The sequence below is a fragment of the Macrobrachium nipponense genome, chromosome 4 (genome assembly GCF_015104395.2).
Source record: "Macrobrachium nipponense isolate FS-2020 chromosome 4, ASM1510439v2, whole genome shotgun sequence".
NCBI lineage: Eukaryota > Metazoa > Arthropoda > Malacostraca > Decapoda > Palaemonidae > Macrobrachium > Macrobrachium nipponense.
In genome coordinates this window covers 145682573-145695072 of record NC_061100.1, presented here as the reverse complement: position 1 = coordinate 145695072, position 12500 = coordinate 145682573, and the positions used below count along the sequence as shown (strand labels likewise).

The 12500-nt window shown below is 35.9% G+C and overlaps 1 protein-coding gene across 1 annotated transcript in view; it reads left to right on the top strand.

The window, feature by feature from the left end:
- LOC135211262 (hemicentin-1-like) overlaps positions 1-12500 on the top strand; it is a gene marked incomplete in the record, with an annotated part of 257809 nt that overhangs the window by 127058 nt on the left and 118251 nt on the right. The window contains 9 exon segments of the mRNA XM_064244559.1: positions 100-327; positions 1029-1191; positions 2114-2264; positions 2704-2819; positions 3277-3398; positions 6519-6701; positions 7246-7403; positions 9118-9266; positions 10011-10158. Coding sequence (XP_064100629.1) covers positions 100-327; positions 1029-1191; positions 2114-2264; positions 2704-2819; positions 3277-3398; positions 6519-6701; positions 7246-7403; positions 9118-9266; positions 10011-10158 — 1418 coding nt within the window.

Here is a 12500-nt window from a genome sequence, read left to right as displayed (position 1 = left end):
AGGTGTACTATGTAGAATATAACTTCGTTGAAATAAGGAACATCTTATCTATAAAAAATACATCCTTTTTTTATGAATGAATTGTCTTCCTTGCAACAGTCCGTCATCCAAATTTCGCCAGTCAGTGAGCAACACACAGGGATGTTCACTTGCATAGCGAGCAGCATGGCTGGGTCGGACGAACTTAATTACAACGTGAAAGTGGCCACTCCCCCAAAAATCACCGATGACCTCGCCAGCAGGGATATCGTGGTCAGGGTTAATCGACCAGCGACCTTAACGTGTCATGTTGAATCGACTCCAAAGCCTCAGATATTTTGGTTCAAGGTCGGTTTCTTCTTCTTCTTCTTCTTCTTCTTCTTCTTATTATTATTATTATTATTATTATTATTATTATTATTATTATTATTATTATTATTATTAATACGAATAATTCCACGTGTTTTTGCAATATATTTTGGCTTTCAAATATGGTTCATATTTCATTTACTATTAGATTACAGTTGAGTGTACATCACCTGAAGACATGTGCGTATACTATTAAAAATAATTGTTATTTTCATTAAAAGTTTAATTGATAAGATATGTTTAAATATTCATTCTATATGACATTGTACTTCTGTTACTTGTCAGCGGAAGCGTAATAAGCACTTTAAATTCTTAAATGAAAGTAAATTACATAAAATTTATAAAATGGTACCTAACATTTAACAGGAGTCCTTATAATTCTAGAAGTTAAACATTATAGTTCAATCAGGTCCATCACTGAAATAAATGTGTGCAAATATTAATATTTCCAATGCTTACTAACATCTCTTGATTTCCTTGAACATAAAAATAATATATTTTCACCAAATAGTTAGGAATAAGGAAAACTTACAAAAGCTTATTAAAAATCACTAATGGTTGCAAAACTTTTTACATAACTCAGTATGAAAACACTTGATCAGGAAAGCCTACTGTGAAATGCGTAAAAGTAAAGATAATCCATGTTTCCTACAGTTAGCCATAATTTCTTATACCCATAGAATGGGAGTCCCATAGATGAAATGGATGCCAACATTCACTTGAGCACGAGCGGTCGTGACCTCAAAATTCTTCAGGTCACTGAGGTGGACAGTGCCAACTATTCCTGTCTAGCAATCAATGAGGCCGGGGCCACTTCCATCAACTTCACGCTGGAAGTCCATGGTAAGAACTAGTCAGCTTTGTCTTTTTAGAGGATAAATATCCATTGGGGGAGTTCAGCTGAAGTAAATACTACGAGTTATTCAGTTTAATATTATATGAATGCAATTTCCCTTTTCATGATGTTCATAACGTCTAAATTTCTTTTACGATTACCTACGAATTATATCTCATACTAATTAGGTATTTATTGTCACTGGAGCAGTAACCATTGACCATTCTGTCGTATTTCTTAAATAACTGTAACATCTCCAGTTTTGGGATTTTCTTCTCTTGGATCAGTACTCATATCCCTTCTATTTTCGTCACTGAATAATGCTACCTGTCACCTTCTTTATCTGTTTTTTACACACTCCTACGTTCATGATTTTTCCAAAACTCCCAACATGTTCCTCATTTGATATCCTCTTACTGTACAAAAAAAAAAAACACCAACCTATTGATAGTTATCCTCATTTTAGTTTTCTGTAAAAGAAAAGTATTGTGCCCGCTTTGTCTGTCCGTCTGTACTTTTTCCTGTCCGCATTTTTTCTGTCCACCCCCCCAAAGGTCTTAATAACTACTGACGCCAGAGGGCTGCAAATTGGCATGCTAATAACCCACCATCCATTCATCAAACATGCCAAATTGCAGCCCTCTAACCATAATAGTGTTTGTTTTATTTAAGATTAAAGTTAGCCATAATTGTGGTTTTGGCAATGATATAGGACAGGCCACCACGGGCTGCAGTTAAAGTTTAATTATACCGAGACAAACGGAAGAGATCTATTTTTGGTGGCCTTGATTTTGCGCTGAAGCAGTTGCACAGAAACTCGATTGCGCCGAAGAAACTTCGGCGCATTTTTTTACTTGTTTATTTTATTAGCTACTTATTACCATGTGATTTCACTTTTCTCTCTCTCTCTCTCTCTCTCTCTCTCTCCAGTCCCACCAAGGCTAACCGCCACTGTTGATGAAACAGTTCATGTCGTAGCTGGAGAAGATACCGAACTCTTCTGTCCAGTGCAAGCAACGCCAACGCCATCTATCCTTTGGATGAAAGATGCTACTATCCTCCAGCACACTTTTACATCCGAGTGAGTTCCTCAGAACTTGTTTGTAAAAGTAATAATTAATTTTTGGGGGGGATATGTTAATCCAGATATTTGCAAATTGTAAACCCTCCAAAATCATTTTTACCGAAGCTCTGGAATGGGAATTTAAATCACTCTTCGATTCCATAAACTATGTTCTTAACCTGGAGGAAATAAGTAACACTTGTTATTTGTGCTATCAAATATTCAGGTTCTTCTGATGCCCAAATTCCAAAATGATAACTGAGGAAACACCGATTTCTCCTGTGCTTTTCTACACACTATATATATAAATATAAATATATATATATATATATATATATAGTATTATATATATATATATATATGTCTATATCAAATATATATATATTTATATATATATATTAATATATATATATATATATATATATATATATATATATATATCGTAATTTCTGTCCAGGGATCCAAGACGCTTACTGCTGAATGACGTCACAAAGGACGACGATGGACGGTATACCTGTCTGGCCACTAATGAAGCCGGAACTACAGAACAGGACTTCATGCTGCGCGTTATGGGTCAGTTGAGTATTATTTTTTTTTTTATTAGGTTATTTTTGCTTTAGTAATCAATAAAAATTAACTAATTAGAAAATTTAATGTATTAATTTTTATAACGGCAAATTAATACATTAATTCCACGAAGGTTTCATTCCATCTGTAGTCTTTTGGCAGCTAAGTGTTTCTCACATTTTAAATAGTTTGAAAGTCAATTTCCTGTTAACTTTGCCCTAAAGAAAGTAAACCAGTACTTTGAAATGTTGACTGTAAATGCTATCATACTCTCAAATTCTACAAGCGGTAAAATCAAAATGGGAAATGATAGATATAAAAAGACTATACAGTAATTGATAATAGTAAAACCCTATTTCAACAAAACAATAGTAGCAGCAGAACCCCAGCTAACATGAATACCTAACAAATTGGTCTCTAGGATCCAACTGACACCTTAATAAGCCTCTCTTTTTCCTCACAGTACCTCCTCGGCTCTTAGACCTTGATACACCTGTCATGGAGAAAACGGTGGTGCTAAATCGAGCCGTTACCATCACCTGCTTTATCACAGCCGATCCTCCACCTGTCATCACCTGGCTCAAGGTATGAGACAGCTGTCTCTTGGGACGACAGGTAGTGAGGTATTCTCCTTCTTCTTCTTCTTCTTTATTTTAGTAGATCTGGCTTCTTTTCCTGGAGCCATTGTACTCACCTGCAGTTAAGGTATGGGGTGAATGACGAGTTTATCTAAATCACATGAGACTCATTCCAAATTCGTTCAAACAAATTTCATGCTCCCCTTCCATTGATATTGTTTATCATTTTTATACAAAATACTTTACTCTAATAGCTACAAAATATCACTGTTAAATGTAGTCGCCTTACATGTACAAACTTCAGTTTGTTTACTGGCTAAATTTAACCATAGTTAGCCTAACCTGGCTGTTTTGACGTCTTAATATGGCTATTATGTGCTTAGTAGGTTAGTTTTTCCTAAAATTGTTATGTAGTACTTCGTAACTTTCTTCTGAACTTCTTTATCTTTATGTATTCATAGTATGATTTTTAAGTTAAAGTTTACTTTCATTGCTGTCAATTTTGCTATCATCGTGTTCCTTTCTTCTGTAAATGTTCTACAATTTAGAATGGCATGTTGCATATCTTCCATTACATTATAATGACCACATAGAGGCGAATCAATCATTTTGCATTTATCCAAATAAGAGGTTTTTCTGATATGTCTGATTCTTAGATTTGCCAAGATAGTCTCTACTTTTCTATTTTTACAAAAAAAAAAATGTTTCCCACTATCCTATAATGGGTTTAAAGGTTCCAAGTCACTTACCCAGTTTCATGATGTTCCATTCCTTTTGCCACATTTATTCTAATTTTTCATTTTAAAGTAGCTTTCTTCTCTGTTATAGCTAAGTTATTATCTATAATGCAAATATTTTCCAAACCTAGTTTAGCTGTTTCGTCAGCCAGCACATTCCCTAGGATTCCCTTGCGATTTGGTACCGAGTGCAGAATCACACAACTTTGGGTGTCATTTAGTTGTGATGCAGTTGGCTGGATGTTATGTACAATTTCTTTAAATCTCTGCACACCATTATTTTTAATCAATTCCAAAGAGGTCATGGAGTCAGTAAATATTACAGCTGCATCTATAGTTGTTCTTAACCCGTCTGAGGGCTTCACGTATTGCATATAACTCAGCTAAGGATAGATGTAAGCTGATTCAATCTCGAATTGCAATAAAAATCAAGACTTGGAGGTACAAATGCAGCTGCACATACCCAATCCTCTGTTGGTCTGTTTATTTCCTTCTTAATGCAGCTGCACATGCCTAATCCTCTATTGCAATTGTATGTACTGGTGCTGTTTTAACATATTTTTTTAATGTTTTGTCATGGTGCTAAGGTAGAAAATGCCCTTTCTTCCTTGTATATACCTAGTTTTATTTCCACTTCCTATTGATGTCATAAGTCCTTTGTATTGGTCTCTCTCTCTCTCTCTCTCTCTCTCTCTCTCTCTCTCTCTCTCTCTCTCTCTCTCTCTCTCACTTTTCTTGGGCGCTAGAATGCCTCAACCTTTACTGGCTAGAACATCTTTAAGTAATCAGTTGATATAAACTTCATAGTACTTGAAAGTATATGTAACGAAGATTACAAGCTTCTAATTACCTTAAATTGTAACTAGATTTAGATGTGGGAACATTTTTTTTATTTTTTTTTTTTTTTTTTTTTTTTTGCCATTCAAGATAATCTAACAAGCGTGACTATCCGTTGTGGTATCGAATGGTATTGATATCAGTCGCTGTCAGTTGGGGTGACGAATTGTATCGCCATTAGCGTATACTAGTTTGGGTGCCGAATAACATTGGGCTCTAGTGACTGCGCGTTTTTATATCAAATAGGTCCACCACCTGTGACTGCCAGTTGAAGTGATGGATAGTACCTTCAAATAAGTTCATTAATAAAGTTAATAAAGTGATTGACTAAATTGCAGGAATCGTTTTTCAAGAACTCTCCAAGAATACCTACTCATCTCAGACGACCGCTTCATGGCCCCCAGGCTGCCTCTTCCTACATTTTCTCTGTGGAAACTGGCATTTCTCTTAGGAGTTCACGATTCAGTGACTTTCTTTCCTTACACTGACAAACTCCAGATTTCTCTCCGTACTTTTATTTTCCCTAACTGTTATAGCCTTTTTTCCATTAAGAATTAGGCTCATCTATTCCTTATAGTTAAGCCCCATCCTTCCTCTTCTTACCTTCTTTGGGCATGGGTAGAAAAGGGGATTAGGTTGCCTTGAAAAATAGATTTATATTAAGGTGAAAAAATTACAAAGCAGTGAGGTATTTGGATACTTGTCTGAGAGATTATCAGGGAAGGGAAAAAATGAAGTACAGAATGTAAGGAATGACTAGGATATACCCCTTAGGTTTTCGTGGGAATCCTTTACGACTCTTAATTTTCTCTTCCGTTCTAGAATTTATTATTTATAATAAAGACGCTGGGCTTTTTGTTATTCTTATATGTAACTATTATCAAATATGGCATACATAAAATTCAAGAAATGATGAAAAAAAATCACAAAATACCCTTATGGTCTTCTTCCGTTCTAGAATATTTTAGTTACTACAGAGACACTGAATGTTCTTTGTTATTACTGCCTATGACTACTATAAAAAAAAAACGGCATATATAAATACAGAAAATGATCAATCGTCAAAAATGATATGCAAAAAATATAAGGAATTTTCCCTCAGAATTGACAATATCTACCAAATTTAAGAAATACCATTCGGTCTGAAATATTACGCGCAAAAAATGCAAGATATCAGCATATTACGCTTTGTAAGTTACTTTCATACATTAGCTAATGACATGAATGTGTGTATTTGGAAATTTTTTACTTGGACGTGAGGATCTATTTAATTTAATCTATGATTAAAATAATTTCCACATTTTACTTTAGGTTTGGTCATTCTCGTCATATTTTGATCCCTTTGATCATGTAGCGTAGGTTAAAAAAAATAAATCTAGATAATAGAGTAATTTGATTCATACCATATCATTCCTCAATAGCGCCAAACCTCATTCACCAAATGTCCAAAAATTCGTAGGCTAGGGAAGGCTAATAATCAAATCAACTCATTGGTGCGAATAATGAAGTTACACGCGTAACGTACTTATTAAAACAAATTCTTCTTTCCTCAGGATGGTAGAAATCTCACCACCATTGATTCTGGAGTCACGGTTGATAACAAGGGGCGCAGGGTTAACGTGGCCCGAGCTCGGCCAATCAACGCAGGGAATTACACCTGTTTAGCTACAAATGCGGCTGGGACAACGGCTCTTACGACGCTGCTTACGGTTCTGACACCACCTGCCTGGAATGAAGTAAGGAATCTTTGAAATTACTTGATTTAATTATTTTTTCAATGTTATTATCTTACTCTAAAAGGAACTTATTACTGCAAGAAGGGGTTTTTAGATTGACTAGATCTATTTACCCTTGGGTATTCATAAGTGTATTAAATCTTTATATACTCGTAGATCCAAAAATACCCAGTAATAAAAATATTATTGAATACTTAATTTATTCATATTTTATTGGCATTTGCTTTGGTGCCTTGTCTTAAATTTCAAATGCTTGAAAATAAGAAATGAATCAATGATCAAATATAAAATGAACAGAAATATTAAAATGTTTTACGTAATTAAACTCAATATTTATTGAGGACTAAAACGATTACAAATAAAATTTCTAACTTCATTCTTTGAGGTACTCGCACTAAAATGTGATAATGTATTTATGAATATGTAAATTCAAAGATTCACAAGAAAGACAAGGACGTTATAGATGAAAACCTGCGGGTATTAAGATTCTGCAAATTTGCATGAAACTCCTATATCCGCTTTCTTCAAATTTCCGTTCATCCAGGAAGCCGAATTCGAGCCTGAAGTTGTTGGAGTGGCAGGAGAGGAGCTTCACCTTTATTGTGACGTAGAGGGGACCCCTACCCCCTCCATACTATGGTTGAAAGATGGGCAGGTCATCACGAATATCTCGGAAGAGGTCATAATAGAGGAGAAGGACAGGTCAGTTGCTGCATTGCTTTAAACCTTTGTTAATTAAGAAATTAATCATGATTGTAATTTGTATGAGTGTTTGTGTTTGTGTATATGTGTGTCTCTCTGTTTGTCTGCCTGTCTGATTGTCTATGTGTGTGTGTCTGTGTTTGTATGAACTTCTTAAAGTGCATTTGCAGACATCATTTTTTAAACAATACGTTTATAAAGATGCTAGGCCATTATGTGCAGATGGGGAATTTGGAGGGTGACTAGGTGGACTCAGCTGAGCACTGGATAATAACGAAAAGAGATGGATTGCGAGTAATATCAGGTTCAGTTAAGAAAATAGAAAGTATTTTAAATTGTACTTGGAATACTAAATGGAGAATGAAGCAGATAAATACTAGAGAATGGGCAAAATGGGAAAAATGAATATAATATAGTCACAGGTGCAAGTTTGTGAGGTAATTGAAACTATTTTGTGCATGGTAGCGTTGCAGATAATTGTCTGAGACTTGGATACTATTTTAGGTAGAGAATTCACAATTAAATTAATCAAGTTGAAGGTAAGGGTAAATGGAAACAAAGAAGAATGACTGATGAATGTTAGCTTGGATGTAGAATAACGGAAGCAGAATGATGAAAGAATGTCTGAACATATTCGTAAATAAAGTGATGCTATGAAGCTAGAGGGACCTTTGCTAAAGTTGCGAAGTAAAAGTGTCCAGGAGAAACCAAGAATTTGGTATACTAAACATTATTGAGTAAAATCCTCATGACAGAATAGATCTGTTTAAGCAGAATATGAATTACGAAAACATAGGTTTTAATAATATTAACTATCATTATGACAGTAGAGCTGCAAACGTTAACATAAGTGAAAGAATGGGTCACGTCATGCAGCAGTTGCGAATTATTAGCCACAAGTCTACATCATTCGAAAGTAATAGAGAAGAAGGATCCCTGTAAAGTATCGGGCCTATAAAGTACTGGATTTATTGTTAGAGACGTTTCAACAGAAGGCTCATTATGTTAAGAAAGCTTAGCACTACGTGAATAATAAACATGACAAGTTCAATGTTTTTCTGAGATTTAAAAAACTATTGGTGTTACTGTTTAGACTTAAAGAATAAATGTGGAGTTTAAAGAGTTTCTACAAGGGGAATAATGTCTTCTAGTTATCAGTTAAACAACGGCTATGACAGTGATATGTCTTATTATAATCGAATGCCTAACTTTTTTAGGGAAATGGCGCCTTTAAGTGGAAAATTAGATAATCATTCATTTACCTGGGTTTATATAGCATTGAATTAACTATGAATTATTATTCATTATGTGAGATCACACCTTGTTTAAAATTTCATCCACTTATATTCTTACATGCAGTGTGCACTTGAGCAGGAACCAAATGTATTTTACATCTCCCTGCTGGTACTCTTCGGGTGCGTCTACACTGCGTTACCTACAGCATGACATAAGCAAACGTTGGTAACTTGTCGCACACACACACATAACAGACAGGTTGAATACAAGTCAACGACTTATTGATATTTCTAACCAGCGTTTTATACGAGTATCCAGTGTTAACCAACGGATTGTCCTCCACTTTCCGTAGTTGCCATGTTTCCAACCTGTTTGTGATATGTAAGTGAAGGTTGTCGAACTGTTTATGAAATGTTTAACTGTGGTGTGCATGAACCTTCATGCAATCTGTGTATCTTTCCTTACTTAAATCCCTCAGACTCCTCCGAATCCTCTCTGTGGACGGCGAAGATGGAGGCAGGTACACATGTATCACGAGCAACGCTGCTGGCACCAACGAATACGACTTTGAGGTGACGGTTTTGGCCATGCCCACCCTCACATACCAACCCAAAACAGAACACACAGGTCCGTAAGCATTATTATTATTATTATTGATGTGGTTGTATAAGAGAGAAAAAGACAGTAGATTAGAAAGGAAAAAACTGAAAGACAGCCAGTGTGGGTTTCTCATTAGGGGCGAAAATTAATTACTAGATATAACAGTTATTTTCTTCCAGTATCAAGGAACAATATTACTCCTTTGTATAATCTATGCTTATGAAATAAAATATATTTACTCTTTGACAGAGGAAAAAATTTTCATTCAAACAAAATAAGAGTATTTCCACTCTTCTTTATTCCATGTTTACTGACAGACTTTGATTTCATATGGCAGAGCAAATTATACAAATTATCTACAGGTAACTTCTTGTCTGTGTGTAGTAGACTTTGCATTATAGAAGTCACCGTAGGGGAGTAGTCTGGTCAGTGCACGTCTTGCTGTACACTCCAGGTATTACTTAAGGTTCCTTGCAGCGTGTTTTCGGCCCCTAGCTGCAACCCCTTTCGTTCCTGTTACAGTACCTCCTTTCATATTCTTGTTCTTCCATCTAGTTCTCCAACCTCTCCTAAAAACTGATTCTTAGCGCATCTGCGAGGTTTTGCTCCTGTGACACCTTTCAAACCTTTTACTCTCAATTTCTGTATCAGCGCTGAATGACTTCATACATCCCAGTGTTTGGTTCATGGCTTAGATTCTATATTCACATTTTCCCTCTCATTATCTGGCTTTTGTTTTAAGTCAAGTCAGAAGCTCTACTCTTCCAACAGTGCTGGTGAACCGCGCCGTATCTCTCGAGTGTCCGGTTGAGGGGTCACCTGAACCGGAAATTGAGTGGATTGTGGACGGCCGGACCGTCGGCGAGTCCGAACATTTCATGAGACTGACAGGAACCCGAAGACAACTTCATATACTAAGGTTGGAAAGGTTTCCTCTCTCGTATTCTTTCTTGTAAGCTGGCAAATAGATGCCAGATCATTTTATTTTATTTATTGGTTTTGCATTGATATCATACACATGTATTTTTTAATCTGTATGCACTTGTACGTGTGTGTGTGTGTGTGTGTAAGGTTCTGTATATATATATATATATATATATATATATATATATATATATATATATATATATATATATATATATATATATATGTATATATGTATATATTTAATATGTGTGTGTATAATATATATATATATATATATATATATATATATATATATATATATATATATATATATATATATATATATATATATATATATATATATATATATATATATATATATATTATATATATATATATATATATATATATATATATAAGAATATATATATATATATATATATAATATATATATACTTTTAGGGCATAGTTTTTCTCTAATACAATTTTCGTTAAAAGCAATTGCTTTAGTGGCATCAATAAGTTTCTTGCAGGTATCTTCATACCGACGAAGTTTTTTTCCGATTCTCGTTCGTCAATTTCTGGTGAAATATACGCAGACTTCCTTCTTCCATTTATTGAATTTTGTCACGACAGCTGTTTCGCCTTATGGCATTATCAAGCGACTACTGACTTACAATCTGACCTTTCGGCCTATTTATCTCATCGTGTGGGAGGTATGACCTCGAGGTATGGTACTGGTTAGTCTAGGGATTAACAGCTTAAGGGCGTTGTTTTAGTTACAAAGAATATAAGGACATATGTACTGCGACAATAAGAGTGAAAGTTTAAACAGTGGTTAAATAAATATTCAAAATACAATGCCATGTGCTAGAGTTTCCTTAAATGTATGTTTAAAATTTAATATGTTACATGTTGGTTTTAGATAAAAATTACAAAATTACATACAGGAATGAAAAATGAATATAGAAATCTAAATACGGGAGTACAAATATATGTATATATTTATAGCATGCATAAAAGGTACAAGAAAGATAATTTCTGTTTATACATAAATGTGTATGATTTAAATTTGAGTGTGTGTGTGTGTGTGTGTGTTTATGTCCAAAATGGTCTACGTTGGTTAACGGTTGCTGATTCGTGTTGGGCGGGGTCTCAGCGACCTGAGTAAGGATGTTACTTGACTTTCGCTGACGCTGGGTCTTCTCATGCCTTCCAAGGGGCGCGATGTTCTCGGTGGATTGGGCGCGCTGTCTGGTCCCTGTTGGCTTGGGTATTCCTTCTCCTGCTGGAGGGGAGTATATGGTTCCGATTCTTGTTGGACGTTCAAGGTCGGCTTTCTGAATAGCGATGCTCACTGCTTCCGTTATTAAGAGGCGACCGTAGTTGTCTTCTCTGTGTACGACCTGGGTGCCTTCTATGAGCTCTTGTAGAGATGGCTTCCTGTCGTGAACATCTATGTAATGTTGATGGATGGCCCCTTGATTTCTATGAGCCAGCAGACGTCTCCAAAGGGTCGTTGTAGTGTGCCCGATGTAGTTTTGGCTGTGAGGTTTACACACCTCCTCTGGACAAGTAAATTTGTAAACTACATTCGTGCACAATCTCCTTCGGTCCCCCGGAGCGGTGCTGTTCTTCATTATTAAGGCTGCTACAAAGGTTGGGCTTACTATATATCCTGAGGCTTATTTTATGGTAAAGGGGCTTTTGGGGTTACGCCTCCTCTGTTTTATTATCCCGCGTAGTGTGGCAGCAATCCTCCTTGTATGCAGACCCATAATGTACACGATGGTAAATAATCAAGTTTTCCTCGTTTTTCGCCATGGTGTTGGGTTGGTAAAATTCGTCCATTTTCTTTTTTATTGCTGCTTCGATAATTTGATCTGCATACCCGTTGTTTGTCAGCAGTTGGCGAATTCGGTCGAGTTCGTTATGTATATCTTTCCATGATGAGCTGTGTGTGAAGGTTCTGTTGACATACGCACTCACGACAGACTTTTTATATGCGTCCGGGCACTCCCCGCGTGCGTTCAAGCAACGGCCAGCGTTCGTTGCTTTCGTATAAACGGTCGTCTTAAACTGTCCTTCTTGTTGTTTTACCAGGACATCAAGCAAAAATGGCAAAGTCTTCTGCTGGCTGTGCTCTGTGGTGAAGTTGAGCACTGAGTTTCTTTTTCAGAGCATCTGCTAGTTTTTTGGTATCTTCAGGCTCTTTTATTGTGACGAATATATCGTCGATGTACCGCCCATAAATCCTAGGTTTTAGATGTTCTCTAAAGGTCCTTTCTTCGACGGTGGCCATGTACGTATTTGCAAAGAGGACCCCTAGTGGGGATCCCATGGCGACTCCATCTA